At 39.7% G+C, this 22,654-nt stretch overlaps 1 protein-coding gene across 5 annotated transcripts in view; it reads left to right on the top strand.

Annotated features, from left to right (window-relative positions):
• The window catches only part of LOC122539387 (la-related protein 1B-like), a 114,272-nt gene that overhangs the window by 68,211 nt on the left and 23,407 nt on the right, over positions 1–22,654 (top strand). For all 5 annotated transcript variants that reach the window (XM_043674174.1, XM_043674173.1, XM_043674172.1 and 2 more), the window contains exons 11-13: positions 1,538–1,710; positions 9,719–10,072; positions 18,221–18,344. In XM_043674174.1, coding sequence (XP_043530109.1) covers positions 1,538–1,710; positions 9,719–10,072; positions 18,221–18,344 — 651 coding nt within the window. The remainder of the gene's footprint in view (positions 1–1,537; positions 1,711–9,718; positions 10,073–18,220; positions 18,345–22,654) is intronic.

The raw sequence follows: 22,654 nt of genomic DNA, 5'->3' as shown, positions 1-22,654 counted from the left end.
TAGTCAAATATTGCCCATTTTCGTAATGCATTTGTCTCCTCCTGTTTAGCCAATTTCCGAACCAGATCGATTAACTTGCCTTTAATTCCTTGAACTTCAATTGTAATTAAAACAACCTTTTAATGGCAGCCTTTATCAAATTCCTCAAAATCCATATAAATAATATTCATAAACATTTCACCATCCATTACTTGAATAATCTCTTCATAAAAATCAGTTAGGGTCACATATATGAGCAGCTCTTCACAAATCCATTACTTTGACTCACTCTGATCAGCTGAATTTTCAAGATGACTCAAGTAATTTCCTGACCATTTGTTGGGCTAACCTGGTTGGATTCCTTCTCACACCTTCACTTAAATAGTGGAGTAACATATAGTTTACCAATCTAAAGAAATAGTTCCTAAACAGAGAATTTTAAAGATCATCAAAATATGAATTAATTGCAGGTGTTGAGAAATGAAAATTAAAACCACAAATATTGGAAATACACAGGCAGCACCTCTGGCGAGAAAAACCATCAGTGCTTCAGGTGACAAAGCATCAGCTTGAAATATCAGCATTTTGAGTTCGGAAAATCATTCTGCATCTAAAGTGTTCTGACTCTTCCTTTAAATCACTGTTTTAAGGGAACTCTCCTAGATTTGTTATTTTATCACCACTACTCATTTGCTATTCATTTACTTGCATTAATTTTAGTCGTTCCTTGATCTTGATTTAATATTTAGTTCTCTTACAATGTTAGATTAGATTCCCTACCGTGTGGAAACAGGCTGTTCGGCCCAACAGATCCACACCAACCCTATGAAGAGTAACCCACCCAGAACCATTTCCCTCTGACTAATGCACCTAACACTATGGGCAATTTAGAATGGCCAATTCACCTGACCTGCACATCTTTGGACTGTCAAGGGGAAACTGGAGCACCTGGAGGAAACTCTCACAGACACGGGAAGAATGTGCAAACTCCACACAGGCGTGCGTGGAATGATGTGATGGAGGCTAGTATAATTACACCATTTTAAAAGGCACCTGAATGGGTATATGAATAGGAAAGGTTGAGAGGGATATGGGCCAAGTGCTAGCAAATGGGACTAGATTAATTTAGGATATCTGGTTGGCATGGACAGATTGGACCCGAAGTGTCTGCTTCTGTACTGTACATCTCTATCATTGTCGCTTGGTTCAAAATCCTGGAACTCCCTCCTGAGAGTGCCCCTACAGCTCAAAGACTGCGTTAGTTCAAGAAGGCCACCACCACCACCAGACACTTCAGGGTGAGCAATAAATTCTAGCTGAGCCGGCATGGCCTGCAACACGTAGCGAAGTAAAACAAAATACCTGACCTCCAGGTAAATATATCAGACAGATTTCTTGATCAGAATGGGTCTTGCTGCTATGCACCAACTCTCTCATACTGTGGTCTAGAGAGAGAACCCGGTCTGCTATATGTTAGGTTTTTTTATAACCTGTAGATTGCCAGATGTAATGTGGCATGGAACATGTATTATAAAATATTATTATTTGTGACTTTCAGAATCTGCTCCTAGTTCCCCAAGGGTAGGAACTCCTGTTGCTGCAAATACAAATGTTGAAGCCAACAACCTTCAGACAGTATCTAAGGGGCTTTCTACAAGTTTGCCTGATCTGGAATCTGATTCTTGGATAGAAGTGAAAAAAAGACATCGTTCATCACAACTAAACTCAAAGGTATGTATTTTCATACTTAAGTACAAAATATATTTATTATGAATGAATTAATGTCAAGTCTCTTGGTGCCAAAACTGCCACTAGTATGCCATATGTTTGACATGAGAGATAAAGTAACATATAACATAGAAAATGGGAGCAGGAGTAGGCCATTTGGCACATTCTGAGCCTGCCTCACCATTTATAATCATGGCTGATTGTACAACTATAAATTTTTTAAAAATTTATTGCATTTTCGATTGCTTTCTGTGGTTGTGAATTCCCCAGGCTCAGCATAATCTGGGTGAAGACATTTCTGCACATCATAGTTCAAACTGGTTTACTCCATTTCCTTAGACCGTGACCCTGGTTCTGGACTCCCCTACCATCAGGAGCATGCTTCCTTGCATCTACCTCGCCCAGGAATTTTGTAGGTTTCCATGAGACCCTTCCTCCTCCCCTCGCGCCCCCCCCACTCCCCCATCTTTCAGGGATTAAATGTTTTACTTGTATCAGTGTTAATATGCTATTAAATCAGTGTAATATTTTGTCTACAGTGCACAATTAGTAACTTTGTGTTTGGTCTTATTGAAGCCAGCCAAGCTTATTTTTGAAGAGGAAATTACCATTCATGTTCGTACGGGCTCTTGAGAATGCATGAGCCTGTTGACCACTTAATTTTCTGCCATGACTTTTCAATAAAGTTTTTAATTGCAAAAGATTATTTTAGCAATTCTATAATCATTAAGCATAATTTATGCTGCTGCATATATCAGTTTGATCAAATTTGTCAGTTAAATTGAAAATGCTGGTGTTTTCGAGTCAGATGTACAGCACAGAAATCTGACCCTTTGGTCCAACTCATCCATGCCAACCAGATATTCTAACCGAATCTAGTCCCATTTGCCAGCACTTGGCTCATTCCCTCTAAACCCTTCCTAGTTCATGTACCCATTCAGATGCCTTTATAAATTTGTAATTGTACTAGCCTCCACCACTTCCTCTGGCAGCTCATTCCATACACGCACGACCCTCTGCGTGAAAATGTTGTCCCTTACGTCCTTTTTATACTTTTCCCCCTTCACCCTAAACCTATCCCCTCTAGTTCTGGACACCCCCACCCCAGGGAAAAGACTTTGTCTATTTATCCTATCCATGCCCCACATGATTTTATAAACCCCTTTCAGATCACCCTTCAGATTCTGACAGTCCCAGGGAAAACAGCCCCAGTCTATTCATGCTTTCCCTATAGCTCAAGCCCTCCAACCCTGGCAACATCCTTGTAAATCTTGTCTGAATCCTTACAAGTTTCACAAAGGGTGACATGGTGGCTCAGTGGTTAGCACTGCTGCCTCACAGTGCCAGGATCCCAGGTTCAATTCCAGCCTCAGGCGACTGTCTGTGTGGAATTTGCACATTCTCCCTGTGTCTGTGTGGGTTTCCTCCCACAGTCCAAAGATGTGCAGGTCAGGTGAATTGGCCATGCTAAATTGCTCATAATCTTGGGTTCATTAGTCAGAGGGAAATGGATCTGGGTGGGTTACTCTTCGGAGGATCGGTGTGGACTGGTTGGGCCAAAGGGCCTGTTTCCACACTGTAGGAAATCTAATCTAATCTAATCTAAAAAAATACATCCTTCTAATAGGAAGGAGTACACAAATGCACGCAATATTCCAAAAATGGCCTCACCAATGTACTGACCTCCACAACATGACCTCCCAACTCCTATACTCAATGTTCTGACTGATAAAGGAAAGCATACCAAATGTTGCCTTCACTATCCCATCTACCTGCGACTCTGCTTTCAAGAAACTATGAACCTGCACTCAAAGGTCTCCTTTGTTCAGCAGCACTCCAAGGACCTTAGGATTGTGTACAAGTCCTGCTAAGATTTGTTTTTCCAAAATGCAGCACCTCGCATTTATCTAAATTAAACTCCATCTGCCACTCCTCAGCCCATTGGCCCATCTGATCAAAATCCCATTGTATTCGGAGGTAACCTTCTTTGTTATCTACTACGCCTCAGTTTTGGTGTCATCTACAAACTTATTAGTTCTAGACTTCAATTTGCTGTAACATAAGAATGCTAATCTTGGTTTGAATCAGTGGACCAGATGTGAGAACTGCAATATAGTGAAAATTTATGAATTCTATGGAGCTTAATGATTATTCATGCCAAATCTACTTTGGTGCCATTGATATATGCAATTTCCATTTCCTATGCCTTTTCCCCCCATCTCCCTCTTGCTCTCCTTGTCATTGTCTCAGTGCTGTGTGCTTACTATTTCGTTCCTTTTTGATAGGCAACATCTCCTTTCCCTCATGTAAAATCATTCATTTCTTTTTCACATATTTAATCTTAAAGCCTCCTGTCTTCCATCTCTCTTGTCTCTTTCCCTGCATCTATTTAAGAAAACAATCTGACAATCACTAGTTGCTGGCCTTCTGTTGACAAGGGTTACTTGTACATGTATGGGCAGTAGCTATTGCAAGTCTTTTTAAAGCACTGATTTGGTTTGTTCAATATTAGCAGGCTAAAGCTTCCCAATTTTGGTGCACAACATGTACGATGACTGATGTGAGCCTTATGAATGAATAGTGATCAATTCAGTGAACTATTGGCCAATGCTGATTCTTTGAGAATAAAATTATCATTTACTGTTTACATAATGTTTCTAAATGTATCTTTGCACTCCCTGCATCACTGCCCAACATACTGAGTGTCTGCCAACAGTATTGTGGATTTCTGAGAAGTCATTTTGGTAGCTATTGGGAGTATATGGTACATGCTAACCTGGAGTTCTACTGAGAAAGCTGGCAGATGGCATGTTTCCTGGAGTTTTCAGTTGAGGTGCTCAGCATTTTTTTGACATTATGGGCAGCTTGGGCCTTAGTTTGACATCACCTTAATGCAAAAAGTAATTGAAGCAATTCATATTTTCATCTTTCAGTCTTGGTCATTGGTGCTGTTGGAGGTAATATTACTATATAATCAACTAACGAGCTTTCTTGAAGTCTGTCTGTGATCCACCCATTTTAGCAAATTACACACAAACTTCCTTGAGCATTAAGTTTAGACTCTTGAGAATTTCAGTGTTCAGAATAAATGTGTTCCCCGAAAGAGAAAATTTGGAATTCCCACATCTAGACCCTTGTACATGTTGAATGTGCAGAGTAAAGAAAGTATATATCAGATGTCAAGAATTTAGGACTATAGAAATCCTTAGTTTAAAAATGCAGGGGTGTAATCCTAAAGGAAAATAGGAAGGCAAAGGTGGACATGAAAATTATTCGCAAACAAGATTAAGGAAAACCCAAATATGTATTAATAAATACACAGAAAGCAAGATGACAACTGATTAATAGGTCCAATTGGAGAGCACTGTCATGATTTGTGTGGAAATGGAAGAATTTGGTTTGGTTCTGTTTTCACAAAAAATACTTGGGAGGATGCTATGTTCGTAGTTGAGAGGTATGAAAGATGTGAAAAAGTGAAGTAGAAGTATTGAGGTGCTTAACACCTATGAAAGTGGGAAGTTGTCGTCTTGGATGAAATGTGCCCTAGACTGTTAACGGAAGCAAGGGGAACAAAATGAGCAAGCCTGGCCACTATTTTCAAATCTGGTTTAGCCTCAAGCATGGTGCAAGAATGTGACTAAATTTGTACTGTTATTTAGAAATGGAAGAAAAGAGAGCATGAGTGAACACAGGCAGGTCATTTTAATGTCTGTATTGGGTAAATCGCAAACAATTGATTTGGAGGTGCTGGTGTTAGACTGGGTTGGACCAGGGTGGACGTCACATGGTACCAAGTTATAATCCAGCAGGTTTATTTGAAATCTTCAAGCTTTCGGAGTGCTGTTCCTTCAGGTGAAGTGAAATCACCTGATGGAGCAGTGCTCCAAAACCTTGAGATTTCAAAAACCTGTTGGGCTATAACCTGGTGTGGTATGACTTCTGACCTCAATAGACAATTCAGACATTATAATCATGGTTTAGAGAGGCACAGATTAATTGAGTGTGTGGATTTGTTGAGGCGTCATGTTTGACTGACTATATTGAGATCCTGTAACAGGGAGGGTCAGTGAGGGTTTATTGTCTACATAAATTTTAGCGAGACTACTGATGCAAGTCCACGTGGCGGCAACCTCAAAGATAAAAGTTGATAAGGATCCACAAAAAAGTGACAATTTGCACCAAAAACTGGCCCAGTAGCAAAAGCAAAGGATTATGATCAGCTGTTGTTTTATGACGGGCAAGCTATTTTCAATGGCATGCAGTACTGGACCCCTTGCTATCACGTTCTCTATTAGTGGTTTAGATTTGTTTGTGGGGGAATGATAAAGATGTTTGCACGTAAGTAAGCCATGTAGTTCATAGTGAAGAGGAAAAGTAGACTGTAGGACAATATCAGTAGACTCAACAGGTAACTACAAAAATTGCAAGTAGAATTCTTGCAATGGGAGAAGGAGTTGTAGTTCATTTGGTGATGACAAACGAGGCAAAGAATGGATGTAAATGGTAGGCTATTGAAGTATAGAGAAACAGACATGAAGTTAGGGCAAGTTTATAAGGTTGTTAAGAAGGCATGCAGAATAAATACCTTTTACTAGCCATGGTCTACAGTATAATAGGGAGATATTGTTAGATCTGTATTAACTGTTCAGTCACAGCTAGAGAACAGTATGCGGTTCTAGCTGATACTAGAAAGGTGTGATGACTGAAAAGGATAATTAAAAGATTAACGAGGATATTGGCAGGAATGGAGAATGTTAGGAAAGATTGGTTGGGCTGTGTTTTGTTTCCTTTTGAACAGAGACGAAGGGATTGAAGGCTGTAATTATTGAGTAGAAATGTCTTCATTCCATTAACAAGGTCACTGGAAAGGGGGAGTAGATGTCAAGTGATAGGATTGCAGGCGAATAGAGTATTTTCATCCAAGGAGGGTGACAGTCTGGAAAGCAACCCGCAGAAAGATAGGGGCAGAAACCCTCATGTTATTTTAAAAGTATACCAGGATATTCCATCAATGTGCCAAACTTAAAGGACTTAAGGAAGTTGGATTAGACCAGATATATCATTATCAGCTGGCATTGAGCTTATCTTCAGAGATCAAATTTTGCTGTTTCAATTCCCTCATTCATTCAAGTACGCTTCCATGTCCAAACATTCACTAATGTATTTAATGACCCCTTTCTGCAGAAGTATTATTCGTTTTCCATCTAAAATTCTATTTGTCTGTCTTCAAGATGTCCAGTTGTGATCTGTCAGTTCAACTTATTGCTTTGTGCTTTTTCCCCTTCTTTGAAAGAATTGGTCTTGCACCCAGGTAAATGGAACCCTTGTCTCATGACCTCTTTCAAGTTCAAAACACTCATGCTGAGATTATAAAACCTGCTATAGTAAAATAATATAAAAGTAAAACAAAAAGACTATTTAAAGTATGAACAGAGGGAAACCAGGAGAATTAAGTGTTCAACAAGTGTGAAATATTGAACAAAAGTTATACCTGTTCTTGAACAAATGAAACATGTATTAAACTTTTAAACAATTCAGACAAATTGAACAACGAAAGACTTTTAAATTTGTAGATTATTGGGTGTGTCATATCATGTCTTCTGCGATGGAAAGCTATCATTTTTAAAAATGTTTGCGGATTACATTCCTGAAGTTTCGTACTTCTGATTATGTTCAGTATTTACTGAAAACTGAATTTTATTGTTTAAGATAAATTGTTTAGAGTTCTCTTGGTCCACCAAGTATAGCACTTCTATTCAGAATAAAACCAGATTGCCCCACCACACACTCTAATTGGTTAAGTTAATTGAAAGTTTTTGCTCTTGTAACCTTACTTTTATTATGCTCTTATCTATCTTGTTCACATGAAAAGATTTTGCTGATCTATCTTTACACCAGTTGTAAAACATGTCCACAAGTTTTACTTCCAGTAAACAGACCTATGTTCAGTACTGATATCTGATGGAAATAGACTTTGTTGCATTTGGTATAGTGGCAGCTGAATTGAGTGTATTATTTTTTGGTATCAACTCTGTGCCCTGGTGTTAATTTAAAAACAAATCATGTCATGAGCGTGTTAAAGTTATCACTTCAAATTCAAATCTTGAATTCTAGTGTTCTGCATTTAAAATTCTTGTCCCATGACTTTTTAAACCTAATACAATTCCCAGGGTCTTGTCAATTATATCCAATCTTCGCACTTTTCAAAGAATTGTTGCAGCAAAGGAGGCGGCCATTTGACTCATGTTACTTGCATTGACTCTGCAAATGCACGTTATTACTTGTGCAAATCTCCTGCCTTTTCCCCATGCATGCTCATTCTATTGTATTGAATGTTCATGTTTGTTTGAGACATCTGGCATTCCATACCCTAACTAGTTGCTAAGTGAAAAACATTATCATATTGTTCTTGATTTGATGGTACATAACTTGAAATCTCTGCCCACCATTTATGAACAGAAACAGCTTCTCACAATCTCATCCCAACTCATGATTTTGCCAATCTCTATCAAATCTCCTCTGAGCCACCTTATCTCCAAGGAGAATAATCCCAGCTTCTTTATTCTATCCCGATAAGTGAAGTTTCTCATTCCTGGATCCGTTGTCATGACTCTTGTGACATGACAGTTTACAGCTTGTGCTTGCTATGCTGGATGGAGCAATTGCAGTCACTGCAGCATCCCAATTCAGATGTTTTTCTTTTCCATTTAATTCTTCCTCTCCTCATTCCTTATCAAAAGAAATTATTTTACTGCCAAATTTCTCTGCTTTTTAAAAGTTTCAAAGCCAGCTCCTCTTCAAGGCCTTTGCACATCCACATAGGCTTTCTTTTTCTGTGAAATGTCTTGATTAACTTTGTAATATTAGAGGTTTTTATGTACTGTATTTTCTGATCATATATTCTGGAGAAACTTGATGAGAGACCTGATGCAGTTACTAAATGGTGAATTTAACAGTGATTGTACATCAGTGTCTGATCACAGATTTGCAGGGAATTTCATTTAATTGATGCCTGCAAATTAGTCCAATTCAGTGGTTCCTTCCTCCTATCTCTGCATTTTCTCCTTAAATTATTTGCCTTTTGAAAATTACTGTTTCTGCATTGTCAGGCAGTACAATCTAGGTCATTTGCTGCAAAGATTTTCTCCAGTTTCCTGCTCTTTTTGCTTCTATTTTAACTGTCTTCATGGTTAACAATCCTTTTCTCAATGAAAACCAATCTTTTCTGATTAATGAACTCTATTATACAATAGCGCCTCGACTTAGGAACTTAATCTGTTCCGGGACCCGGTTTGCGAACCGAACAGTTCGCGAACTGAATCAATTTTTCCCATTGCTCGGATAGCGTAAGAATGCTTGGACGGCTGTTTACAGCGCACGTGCCAAAGACAAACTGAATGAGATCACACTGGGCCTAAGAGCTTTTGCGTTCAACAAGCGCGTAGCAAAGCAGAACAATGAAACCACATGGTCGCGCACAGGCTTTTTGCATTCATACCTTCGTTCGTACCTTGAATTTCGTACGTACATTGAAGCAAAAGTTTACGTACAATCCTGTTCGTAAACTGATTTATTCGTGCATGGGGTCGTTCGTATGTCGAGGCGCTACTGTATCTGTTTTTATCCTGTCTAGTGCAAGAGTAATCCCAAGTGTTCCCTCCATTAAGTTCCAGTCCCTCAACCTTAGTGTAACCTAGTAAATCACTGCACCCACTGCAAAAGACATCAGCTTTACATGGTTAAACTGCAATATAAATGGAATAATCAGTGGTCAAGATAAAGGCAGCTGAAATTTGTACTCGACACCATAAGCCAAAGGGCTCTTGTGGTGCAGTGATCATATCTCCTACCTCTGAACCAAGAGGGCTAAATTGAAGTCCCATCTGCTCCAGAGGTGTGTAAAGAATTTGAACAGGTTGATTAGAAAATATCAAGATAAATTTTTGGTTTGATGTCCCAAGCAATAATTAATTTTCATTATTTTGTATACCATTTAATTGTGATTTTGCAGGAACATAACTCACCCAAACCTCAGGTGCTAAAACAGGAACAGGAGGAACAGGAGGAACTGGATTTCATGTTTGATGAAGAAATGGAACAGATAGAAGGGCGCAAGAATGCTTTCACAGATTGGTCGGATGATGACTCAGATTATGAAATTGATGATCGTGATGTGAACAAGATCTTGATTGTGACTCAGACTCCTCCTCACATGCGCAAACACCCAGGTGGTGACCGGACAGGGAATCATGTTTCCCGAGCAAAAATTTCAACAGAGCTTGCGAAGGCTATCAATGATGGTTTATATTACTACGAACAAGACCTTTGGATGGAAGAAAACGGGCCAGAGTATTCAACTATAAAGGTGAGTTACAAACTGAATTGGTGTAGATCATCTTAATCTTTTAAGTTTGGTCAGTGACCTGAGTCAGTCTGAGATGATATGATTGTCTCAGTTAAAGGGCATCAAATTAAAGTGCCCTTTTTATATTCAAACCAATTATTGTGCTGGATTCTATTTGGTAAATGGTAGACTGAGCAGAATATGAAATGGGTTAAAACTATTTTTCATTTGATATAGAATTTTCAGTTGTTGGCCAGTATATACAAATTATTTGGCAGGTTTTTCCTTTTTAATAAACTTTTATAGGGAACAATCTTTTGTTTATATTTGATCTCTTGAAATTTGGGTCACGTGGTTGCTGAATTGGATTAATACGAATAGAAATACTTAAGTTACAAGACTGAGGGACCATAAGACTGAGCAGAAATTAGGCCATTCGGCCCATTGAATCAGCTCTATTTTCCAGTTTTCACCTTTGATCCCCATGGTAGTCAAGAGTTTATCTCTGTTATAAATATACTTAATGATGTGGCCTCCACAGCTTTCTATGGCAATGGATTTCATAGGTTCACCCCTTCCTGGCTAAAGAAGTTTCTCCTTGTATCCATTCTAAAAGGTCTTCTCTTTACTCCTAAGAGTGATAATGTTATATTTGGCTTCTTAATTACCTATAAGTCTACCTTAAGAGAAAGCTGGACTTGGATTCCAAGTCCCTTTGTAGTTCATATATCTCAATTTTCTCCCCATTTAGAAAATAGTCCATGCCTCTATTCTTCCCACTAAAGTGCCTGACCTCACTTTTGTCATGCTGTATTTTATCTGCCACTTCTTTGCCCACTCTGCTAGCCTGTCTAAATCATTCTGCAGCCTCCACACTGCCTCAATGCTACGTGTCCCTCCACCTATCTTTGTATCATCTGCAAACCTAGCCAGAATGCCCTCAGTTCCTTCATCCAGATCATTAATGTATAAGGTGCAAAGTTGTGGTCCCAACACTGACCCTTATGGATCATTGCTAGTCACTGGCTTCCATCCTGAGAAGAACCCTTTTATCCCCACTCTCTGTCTTCTGCCAGACAACTAGTCTTCTATCTATGCTACCTAGTACTTGGCCTTTAACACCATGAACCCTTACCTTACTCAGCAGCCTTCTGTGCAACACCTTATCAGAAAATTTTCTGAAAGTCCAGATAGACAACATTTATTGGCTGTCCTTGGTCTAACCTACTCTTTATCACCTCATAGATTCTAATAGATTTGTCAGGCATGACCTCCCCTTGATGAAACCAGGTTGACTTTGTTGTATTTTTCCGTGCACTTTCAAGTAGTCAAGAAATCTCGTCCTTCACAATGGACTCAAATCTTGCCAATGGCTGAGGTCAGGCTAATTGCCCTATAATTTCCCATCTTTTCCCTTGCTCCCTTCTTAAATAAGGGGATTACATCAGTGATTTTCCAGTCCTCTGGGATCCTTCCTGACTCCAGTGATACCTGAAGGATCACCACTCCACGCCTCCACTATCTCTTCTGCTATCTCCTTCAGAACTCCAGGGTGTAGCCCATCCGATTCAGATGATTTATCCACTTTTAGACTTTTTGTTTTTCTAGTACCTTCTCCTTGTTGATGGCCACTGTACTCATCTTTGCCCCCCCCCCGCCCATTCTTTTGAAGTTTTGGGATATTACTCATATCGTCCATTGTGAAGACTGACCCGAAGTACTTACTCAGTTCCTCAGCCATTTCTTTGTTCCCCATTGCAACTACTCCAGCGTCATTTTTCAGTGGCCCATTGTCTACTTTTGCCCTTTACATATCTAAAGAAACTCTTGCACTCGTAATGTTACCATGATTTGGAGGTGCCAGTGTTCGACTGGGGTGTACAAAGGTTAAAAATCTCACAACACCAGGTTATAGTCCAACAGGTTTATTTGGAAGCTTTGGGGGTGCTGCTCCTTCAAGTGGTTGTGAAGTGTAAGATCTTATGACACCAAATTTATAGCAAAAATTTACACTGTGAAGCAACTGAAATTATATATTGAAAATGACCTGGATTGTTTGTTACGTCGTTCATCTTTTAGAATGACCATGTTGGTGATAGCTCTTTCATATGCAAATCCTAGGACTTACATTTTATTTTGCTCAAAAAAAGCAACTCGGCAACTACAAATTCACCCCAAAAACGTGTTTGTGTGGAATGAGTGTCTGTGAGAATGAGTGTAAACAGGTATAAGTCTGAGAGGGTGCATGTGTGTGAGTGTGTATGTGTGAGTGTTTGAGAGAGTGCTTGTCTATGAGAGAGGGTCTGCATGAGCGTGTGGGTGTATAGTGCTGTGGGGTCACCTGTATTGTAACATGAACTCAAGGCCACAGCTGAGGCCATCCCCATGAGTACCGAACTTGGGTATCAACCTCTGCATGGCTGCTTTGTGGTGTTGGCTGTCCCGAAGTCAGCCTTGGACGGTCACCCGAAGGACTGTGGTCAAATGTCCCGGACTGCTGAAGTGTTCTCTGCTGGGAGGGAACACTCTGGTCTGTTGATTGTTGTGTGGTGTCCATTCATCTGCTGCTGTAGCCTCTGCTTGATCTTGCTATGTACAGTGATCAATCCTCTTTGTTACCTCCTCAAAAAACTTAATCAAATTAGTGAAACATGATTTCGCGCGCACAAAATCATGCTGACTATCCCTAATCAACCCTTGCCTATTCAGGTACATGTAAATGCTGTTCCTCAGGGTCCCCTCCAACAACTTGCCCACCAACTATGTCAGACTCGCCGGTCTATAGTTCCCTGGCTTTTCCTTACCGTCTTTCTTAAATTGTGGCACCACATTAGCCAACCTCCGATTTTCCGCCACCTCACCTGTGGCTGTCGATCCAAATATCTCAACAAGGGACCCAGAAATTGCTTCCCACAGAGTTATTGGGTACACCTGATCAGGTCCTTGGGATTTATCCATCTTTATGCATTTTAATCCATCCAGCAAAACCACTCTGTTATATGGATATTTTTCAAGATGTCACTATGTATTTCCCACATTTGACGTCTTCCATGTCCTTCTCCCGAGTAAACACTGATGCAAAATACTCATTTAGTGTATCTCTCATCTCCTGAGGTTCCACACGTGGGCAGCCCTGCTGATCTTCTCTCCCTGGTTACCCTTTTGTCCTTAATGTATTTCTCAAATTATTTTGGTCCATTTGGTCCTTGAGCTTTGCACTTCCATACAAGCAAATAGTTCTAATCTTATTTGTTTACCCAGTTCCTGTTTTCCTTCAACCCTGTTTCTATCATCAGAATTAGTATTGACATACTTGAACTACTAACTCTGGAAGTGAATTTCACATCCCTGTTTTTAAACCTCTTGCATTTAACTTTGAATCTGTCTCACACAACTTGAATGGTCACTTTCTGGATGCAGTTTGCTTCCAACCTCCCGTTCCTATCTTTAATTTTTAGCACTTTCCTAGTTGAACATGTTCATGAACCCTAATGAGTTGATGGTTGGAGTTGATTGGAGAAATCAATTTAGTATCAAGGGAAAGTATTAATGTAGGGTGTTTAAGGGCATATTGAATACACTAATGTTCAGTTTACTTTGGAATTGAGGTATCAAGCTGAAATAAATTCCTAGCACGTTATGCTGTACTCTCATTTCTTCCTTTTGTACATATGTACTCGTGCCTCAGAGTCTGTTTACTATGGGACTTTAAAGTCGACAATGGACTTGTTAGTACATGGAGTTGTCCGCTTACAAACTGATGAGCAGTGGTATTACAAAGGGATACTATAACATGGGTCCCTGTAACAAGTGCAAATTGCAAACAATTAATTGTAGACTTTCACTTGCATCCAAATCACAAGTTCATATTTTGCAGATGATCTCAAAACTGCAGTTTCTGCAAGATGTTCCCTAACATGTTGGTGGGATCAACTGCATTTTGCATTTGATTGGGGTCAAAGTGAGTGGTTAACTTCCTGCATAATGAACTGTAAATACAAAGGACGTAATTATATACATAACAACAGATATTAATTTCAAAGAAGGGTTGTTAAAAAACCAGAGCTGAAAATGTGTTGCTGCATCTGCAGTCCTCACTTTCTCCTTGTTTTAAAAAAAACCAGCCTGGTTAGAAGGATGCTTAATTTGAAAGGTTCTACTGAAGTTTGTCCGACAGGTTTGAGATTCTTGCTCCCTGTGTGGATGAGTGGGATCTATCGAGAGTATGAGCAAACTGACCATGGTTCAGGGAGCCATTCAAGAGTGGGGGAGAAAAGAGAAATGTTGTTGTAATCAAGAATAGTAGTCATGGGAATAGACTGTGTTCTCTGCGGCCAGAGTCGAAATTCCTGAAGGATGCCTTTCCTGTCTGGTGCCTGAGTGGGCAGGGGAAAATGCAGTTACCATGGTCCATTTAGGTACCAACAATATAAGTGGAAAGAGAACCTGTTGAAGGAAATAAGCAACTCTAGGCTAAATTAAGAAAGTAGAACCAAAAAAGTGGCAATCTCTGGATTACTACCTGAGTCATGAGCAAATTGGTACAGAGTCAACAAGATTGAAGAGGTGAACATGTGGCTCAAACATTGTGGGAGAAAGCAATTCGAATTCAAGGGACATTGGCACTAGTACTGGAGAAGGAGGGAGCTGTTTCAATGGGACAAGCCATATAGAGGTTTATAAAATGAGGGGCATGGATAGGATAAATAGACAAAGTCTTTCCCCTGGGGTGTGGGGGTGTGTGTCTAGAAGTAAGGACAGAGGTTTAGGGTGAGAGGGAAAAGATATGAGAGACCTAAAGGACAACTTTTTCATGCAGAGAGGTGTGTGTGTGTGTAGGGCGGGGGGGGGGGGAAGAGGAGAAATGAGCTGCCAGAGGAAGTAGTAAAGGTTGGTACGATTACAGCATTTAAAGGCATCTGGATGGGGAAATGAATAGGAAAGGTTTAGAGGGATATAGGCCAAGTGCTGGCAGATGGGACTGGATTAAGTTAGGGTATCTGGTTGACATGGACGAGTTGGACTGAAGAATCTGTTTCTGTGCTATACATCTCTATGCCTCTATGAATTGAATCATGCAAGGACCAGAGTCCTGGCAAATTGTAAAAGAGGGCTGTGCATAGGGCTTTAAAGTAAATGGGGTGTGGGTTCAGTTGCATGAAAAATTATGCTAAGAGATAAGGGGGTGGGGGGGGGGGTGTGCTTGACATGCTGTGGAAACTTTAATAACAAGTAATTGGGTAGAGTATAAAAAGGATCAGGAATCTAACTTCGGGCACACTTGAAGGGATAACTGAGAAGGGGGCAATAAATGCAAGACAAAGTGTGTTGTGTTGTACTTCAATGCATGCAGTATACAAAATAAGATAAATGAGCTGCGAGCACAGATTGAAATCGGCAGGTACAATGTTGCAGATATCACACGTAGCTGCAAGAGGATTAGGGCTGGTATCTAAATATCTAAGGTTACATGTCCTATTGAAAGGACAAGTAGATGAGCAGAGGTGAGGGTTGTCTTGTTAGTAAGAAATTAAATTAATTGATAGCAAGAAATGATCTACAGTTGGAAGTATTGAGGAACTACAAAGGAAAAACCACCAGGAGTTGTGTACAGGCACCTAGCAGTAATTAGAATGTGGGGCAGAAAATAAATTAGGAAATGGAAAAAGTATGGAAGAATTATTACAATCGAGGGATCTTCAATATGCAGGTAGACTAGGAAAATCAGATTGTTTGCAGATTTCAAAAGGAATTTGCAGAATGTCTGCAAGAATGATTTTTGGAGCAGCTTGTGATAGAGTCCACAAGGGAACAGGCAATTCTGAATTGGGTGATGTGTAATGAGGCAGATTTAAATAGGAGCTTAAGATGAAGGGGTCCCTCGGGCAATGATAATGTGAAAGAATTCAAGCTGCAGTTTGAGGGGGAGAAGCTAGAATCAGATGGAACGTTATTACAGTTGAGGAAAAGTAACTACAAAGACATGAGGGAAGAGCTGGCCAGAGTTCATTGGAAGGGGAGCCTTCTAGGGAAGACGGTGGAGCAGTAATGGGTATAGTTCAAGAGGCACAGCAGAAATTCATCACAAGGAATTAGAAACCCGCTCGGGAGGATGAAACAAACCATGGCAGATGAAGAAAGTCAGGGACCTCACGAAAGCAATAGAAATAGCATACAGTGTGGTGAAGATTAATGGGAAGCTAGGGGATTGGGAAGCCTTTTTAAAAAATTAATAGAGGAGGGAGAAGATGGAATATGAGGTAAAGCTAGCTAGTAATCTAAAAGAAGATTACAAGAGTTTTTTGGATTTGCAAAAGTGGACACTGGATCACTGGAAAATGAGGCTGGAGAAATACTGGGAACAAAGAAATAGCAGAGGAACTGAATAGGTATTTTACATCAGTTTTCACAGTGGAAGACACCAGCAGCACACCAGAACTTGGAGAGTCAGATGTTTTGGCCATCACTAAGGAGAAGGAGCTGGGGAAACTGAAAGGTCTGGAGGTGCATAAAACAACCAGACCAGATGGATTACACCCTAGGGTTCAAAGCAGATAGCTGAGGAGATTGTGGAGGCAATGGTGGTGATCTTTCAAGAATCTGAGTCAGGGAGCATCACTGAGGACTGGAAAATGGCTAATGTAAAAGCCCCTGATTAAGGGATGGAGGAGACTGGAAACTACAGGCCGATTAGCCTGACCTCAGTTGTTGGTAAGATTTTAGAGTCTGTTATTTAAGAACAAAATTGCAGTTTACTTCAAAGTCAGCACAGCTCCTTCAAGGCAAGGTAATGCCTGACAAATCTGTTACAATTCTTTGAAGAGATAATGCACAAGTTAAACCAAAGAGAGCCAGTGGACATGATGTATTTGGATTTCCAGGCTGTCTTTGACAAGGTGCTGCATATGTGGCTCTGAATTAAGATCCCATGGTGCAAGAGGCAAGGTGCTGGCATGGATTGAGGATTGGCTGACTGGCAGAAGACAGAGATAGCGATTTGTTTTTTTTTCTCTCTCCCCCAGGAAGGCAGCCAGTGACTAATGAAATTCCGCATGCGTCCGTGTTGGGACCACAACTATTAATGTTACACATTAACAGTTTGAACTAAAGAACTGAGGGTATTGCTAAATTTGCAGATTACATAAAGATATGTGGAGGGATAGAAAGTGTTAAGGAAGTGGGGAGGCTGCAGAAGGACTGTGGCAGGCTAGGAGAGTATATAATGGTAGAATGCAGTGGGGAAGAGGTGAAAGGTTATACACTTTGGTAGGATAAATCGAGGTGTAGACTATTTTCTAAATAGGTCAAAGCTTCACATCTGAAGCATAATAGAACTTGAGAATCCTGAACTAGGAGTTCCTTTTAAAGTTAGCATGTATGTTCAGTTGGCAGTTTGGAAGGCAAATGGAATGTTAGCATTAATTTCAAGAGGACTAGAAAACAAGATCAGAGATGAACTGCTGAGGTTGTATAAGACTCAGTTGAGACTGCACATGGGTATATTGAGAGCAATTCTGGGTGATGTATTTAAGGAAGGATGTGTTTGCTTTGGAGGTGGGCCAGAGACAATTTTCAAGAGTGATCCTGGTGGGTGAAGGGCTTGTGTGAGAAGCAGTTGAGGGCTCCGGGGTCTCTGCTTGATGGAGTTGACAAGGATGAGGGGGGTTCTGATTGAAACTTAGAAAACTTAGTGCCTGGATAGAGGTGACTTGGAGAAGATCTTTCCACTAGTAGGAAAGACTAGGATCTGAGGGCACTCTCTCAGAATGAAGGGACGGCCGTTTAGAATGAGACAAGGGGGAATTACTTCAGCTATAGAGTGGTGAATCTGTGGAACGTATTGTCGCAGAGGACTGTGGAGGCCAAGTCATTGAGTGCATTTCAGACAGAGTTCTTGATAGTTAAGGGGATCAAGAATAATGGGGAGAAAGCAGGAAAATGGAGTTGAGAAACCCGTCAGCCATGATTGAATGGTGGGGCAGAGTCAATAAGCCAAATGGCCTAGTTCTGCTCCGATATCTTCAGTCACAGCAAATTGTGTCATTATCACTTAGCCACTTTTGTACTGAAAATTATGCTTAAATCTTTACATTGAAATGCATTCTGCCTTATCACAATCAAAGTGAAAATTGTCTGAATGTAACTGTTGCCTTTCCCTCTACAATATAGCAAGAAATTGAGAATTTTAAGAAGTTGACTGTCATTAGTAAAGAACATTTCGATACCCTAGCACCTGAACCACCAGTTGACATAAACCAGGAGGTGCCTCCTGCACCACCAAAGGCCCACCAAGGTAAGATCAGTATAGTCTGTACCAAACCTCTAATTCTTGATCCGAGTACTTATTTTAAAAAAAAAGGTTTATTCCTGTTCCTATTCTTGTTAATTAATTCAATCATGGGGGAATTGCATTTTTTTTAAAAAGTGTTGAGTGATGTATCTTACCTACTTTCACTTCTGAAGTAAACTCAATTTATGATTTGAAGTAGATCACATTTACTGCATTATATTTGCAATGTATTAAAATTGGCCTTTTATATCATTAATTGAGGTGAATCAAATAACTATTGACATGCTTGCAGAAATAAGTATCTTTTTATGCAAGAGAATCTATGAAGCAGTAAGACAGGGAGCAGTAGTGTTGCTGTTAAGCTACTGGGCTAGTGATTCGGTTTAAAATTTCACCAAGGTTGTTTGTAAATTTAAGTTTAGTTTAACTAAAACAAAGTTTGGAATAGAACGTTGTTATCAATGAAGGCCCACTGATCCGACCACCACATGGCATCAGCTTCAGCATAAAATTTTCACAGTAACAGTCTGAGTTAACACTCGAGTAACACTCTAGGGGTCTGGTGCTGAAGTTGGAATAGTTGCTCCTCAGGCTGATCAAGCAACAGGCTGACATAAATGGTACTTCTAATTACTGTCAAACAATGTCCTTGGTTTCACCATTACCATACACTGGTATGCGCTATCCAGAAACAGGATATCTGGTCTGAATAGTCATGAAGGAGGGACCCAAGGAGTTTTTAAACACTCTGCCATTATTGATATAACAGTCTCCTGGTTGCCTCTTGGCCGCTCGTATCTCTGCTGCTTAACCAGGAGGTCCTGAGGTGCCGTACATGTGGGCCACTGGCCACATCAGGACATGCTGGTTACAGAAGGAGCATTCATGATGCAATTCAGCAAGCTGATCAGCTGAGAAACCATCTGCCACCTCCCCAGTTCCCCAAAAGGAAGAAAAATTGAGAGAAGATTCATGGTTTTTGTTTGTTTTAAAAATTACTCCTTTTTGGTCTGCGTAGTGAAAGCAGATGTATGTGCATAGTGAGTAGGAAACTTCAATGAAACACAATTGATTTTATTGAAGTATGCTAAAGCAAACATAATCAATATTTTTGTGTAACCACTAATGTGAAGGACCCAAAAGGGTCCAGGTTATGGGTGGATAGTTTCTGGTTCCTAAATAATCATGCAGTTTGAAGGGAATACATGACATTATACACGTGGACCAATATTCAGCCACTAGAAATAACTCTGGTAATATTCAACACTTGGCTCCAAACCTGATTTCAGCTTTGGTCCAAAGGTGGATAAAGTTGAATTCCCAGAGTTAAGGTGATAAGGACTACTTTTCACATCAAGACACCAAGCAGCCCAAATGTTACTTCAATCTGAGAAAATGAAGTATTACTGTCAAGCTGTAAAGTTGAGGGGCTTCTCAGTTATGTATTTACATTGGAGAAGTCCACATTGCCCTCATTTTAAAAAAGATCAAGAGATTTTGATAGGGTTGCTCAATCATGAGCAATCTAGATAGTAGATGGAGCGAAACCATTCCATTGGTAGCATTGATTCAGCAGCTAAATGAAAAACGTTTTGTGTAGTGAGCAATTAGGAAATGGAATGCAACTTTTTTTTAAAACCAAAGTGGTCAAGACTACCACAGAGTAGCCAAGATCTGAGCTCCATAATTTGTTTGGTCCAGGGCAGATTCTAACAATGACCATCGTTTCCAGTCTATACTCCAAGCTCCTTTCCATGATCATCAAAGTTAACCCTTTCCCTGGAAACATGAGATTAGACTGGATTTTGTTATCTCAACTTTAGTGTCACATTTGATCCCAAGATTAGCTTTTGATCTTGTTTGTCACCCCTAAGGCTACACATTTCCACCTTTAAAACCCCCCAATTTTACTCCCGTCTCAGCTGAGTTACTGCTAAAGCTCTTTGTTCATTATTTCTTTACTCGCAGCTTCGACTATTCAAATCCTCTCTTTGCTTGTCTTCCTGCTAACCTCTCTGATTTTGAGGTCATCTGAAACTCCTCTTGACTTAATTTGTCAGGTCTAGCTGTCATGTTTACTCGACTGCATTGGCTCCCAACTTGACTTTAAAATTGTCTTCCTTGTTACGAATTAAGCGTCATCCCCTCCTATCTCTGTAGGTTTTTTAAGTCTTTTGCCTCCCTGAGATGCATCTAAATCTGACTTTGTATGTGTGCACATGCAACCCCCCCCCCAACAAATGGATTTTAAATTCTCTATTTCTTTTGCACTTTGACCAGTCTCGAATCAATGGAATATCCTGCCAATTATCCACAGCCTGTATACTGTATTTTCTTCCTTTATGGTGCTGCTTAAAACTTATCAATTTGAAAACACTTGGTCATCTGATTTGTGTGGAGCACTTTACGAAATTTCCTCATGTTAAAGATGGTATATAAATATAAGCTGTTGTTGGATGCAGAATGAATCAACGTTTTTAAACCAGAAATGGCTGAACTGTTGTGGAGAATAAAATCACAGGGCTAAAAGGAAAGTGAACTGTGTGCACCTGGATGAACTGGTGTTACAAAGAACCAGCATTGAAAAAATGATATGTCCAACACTGTCTGTGCTGTAATGGTTAAATATGCATGCAGCTCCATTTTTAAATGCTACTGTTAACCACATTTCTAATATACTTCAGCTCATTGTAACTCACTCATTTTATAATTTTTCCCCTTTTTTTAAATATTCTTTTCCAGCTATCTTAAATTAGTCCCTTAGTTACCAACTTTAATTTCCATTGTGCAATATTTTTCCATTTATAATGTACAACAATTTTAAAAGCATTTACATTATGTAAGGAAATACAGCAAAAATTTATTGAAAGATAGTCATATTTATAAGTAGCTTTTTTTGATGAGATAAGAGTTTCTGAGGGTGTTGATGTGGTGTTTGGAAACACTTGCAAAAGATGTTTGATAAAGTACCGTAATACACTGTCAGTGACACTGCAGCCATGAGAATAAAGGTCACATTAGCACAATGTGATACATTTTGGTAAGAGGAAAAAGCAAAGGCAATGTGAACTAAAGGATAAAATTCTAAAAGAGCAGCAGGAACAGAGAAACCTGGAAGTATGTATGCACGTTGAACGGTTTCAGGGCACATCAAAAGGGTAGTTGAAGCAGGACACAGTGATGCAATGATAATGTTACTAAACTAGTAATTCCAAGGCCCAGGCCAAGGTTCTAGGTTTCATAGGTTCAGATCATACCATGGTGGGACTTAAAATAAATTAATCAAGTCTAGAATCTGTTTCATAGTGACTGTTGCTGCCATTAGTTTATCATTCAAAAATATGATTCATTATGTCCCATATGGAAATAATTCTGCTATTCTTACCTGATTGGCCTTGATCTGACTGCAGGCCTATAGCAATATGATTTGACTCTTAATTGACCCTAGAAAGGGCACAGCAAACTACTCAGTTTGTGGGATTAGGAGTGAGTAACAAATATTGCCCTTGCCAGTGATGACACTATCCTACGGACTTTTTTGAAAATGGTCTAGATCATAGGCTGCTTCAGTTGTTATTGAGTAGAAAAATATGCAAGTTGCAATTAAACGTTATTGAACACTGGCTCAGCATCTGCTGATTGCAATAGTTTAGGATGGAAAAGCTTTAGCTGATGTAGAAAAGGTTAATAAGACTGCTTGTCGCCATGAGGGACTTTAGAGAAGAGTGAGCTGAGAAAATTGAGGTATTTGAGATAGTGACCTGGGATTCAAATTTGAATTTGATTCTTAAAAAAACCTGGAATTGAGTCCAATGATATCTGTGAATCCATTTTCAATTGTTGTAAAAACCCATTTGATTTACTAATCCCTTATAGGGTGGAATCTGCCATCCTTCTCTGGTATGGCCAAGATGTGACTCCAGACCCACAGCAATGTGGTTGACTCTTAGCTGTCCTTTGGGCAGTTAGGGATGGGCATTAATGTTGCCTAACCAGTTGCCCTCATCCAATGAATTAAAAAAAAATCATGCTCAGAGTTGATGAAGCATAAGTAAACTGTATTCTTAAAACTGAATATGGTTAAAATTTACAAACATTGCCTGAATGCCAGCCAGTCTCCCTTTTGATCCTTGACTTTAAGATATTGATCAAGTACCATTATTACATATTTTGAAGTACATAGCTGAGAATTTATGAACATTCACCCATGAATTTAAGGTAAGAAGGGAAAGGTTTAAAAGGGACCTAAGAGGTAAATTTTTCATGTGGAGAGTAGCATGTGTATGGAATGAGCTTCTAGAGGAAATAGTGGA

This window comes from Chiloscyllium plagiosum, chromosome 32 (genome assembly GCF_004010195.1).
Source record: "Chiloscyllium plagiosum isolate BGI_BamShark_2017 chromosome 32, ASM401019v2, whole genome shotgun sequence".
Lineage (NCBI taxonomy): Eukaryota > Metazoa > Chordata > Chondrichthyes > Orectolobiformes > Hemiscylliidae > Chiloscyllium > Chiloscyllium plagiosum.
Note: the sequence above shows the minus strand (reverse complement) of the source record. Positions and strands in the feature narration are given on the sequence as shown.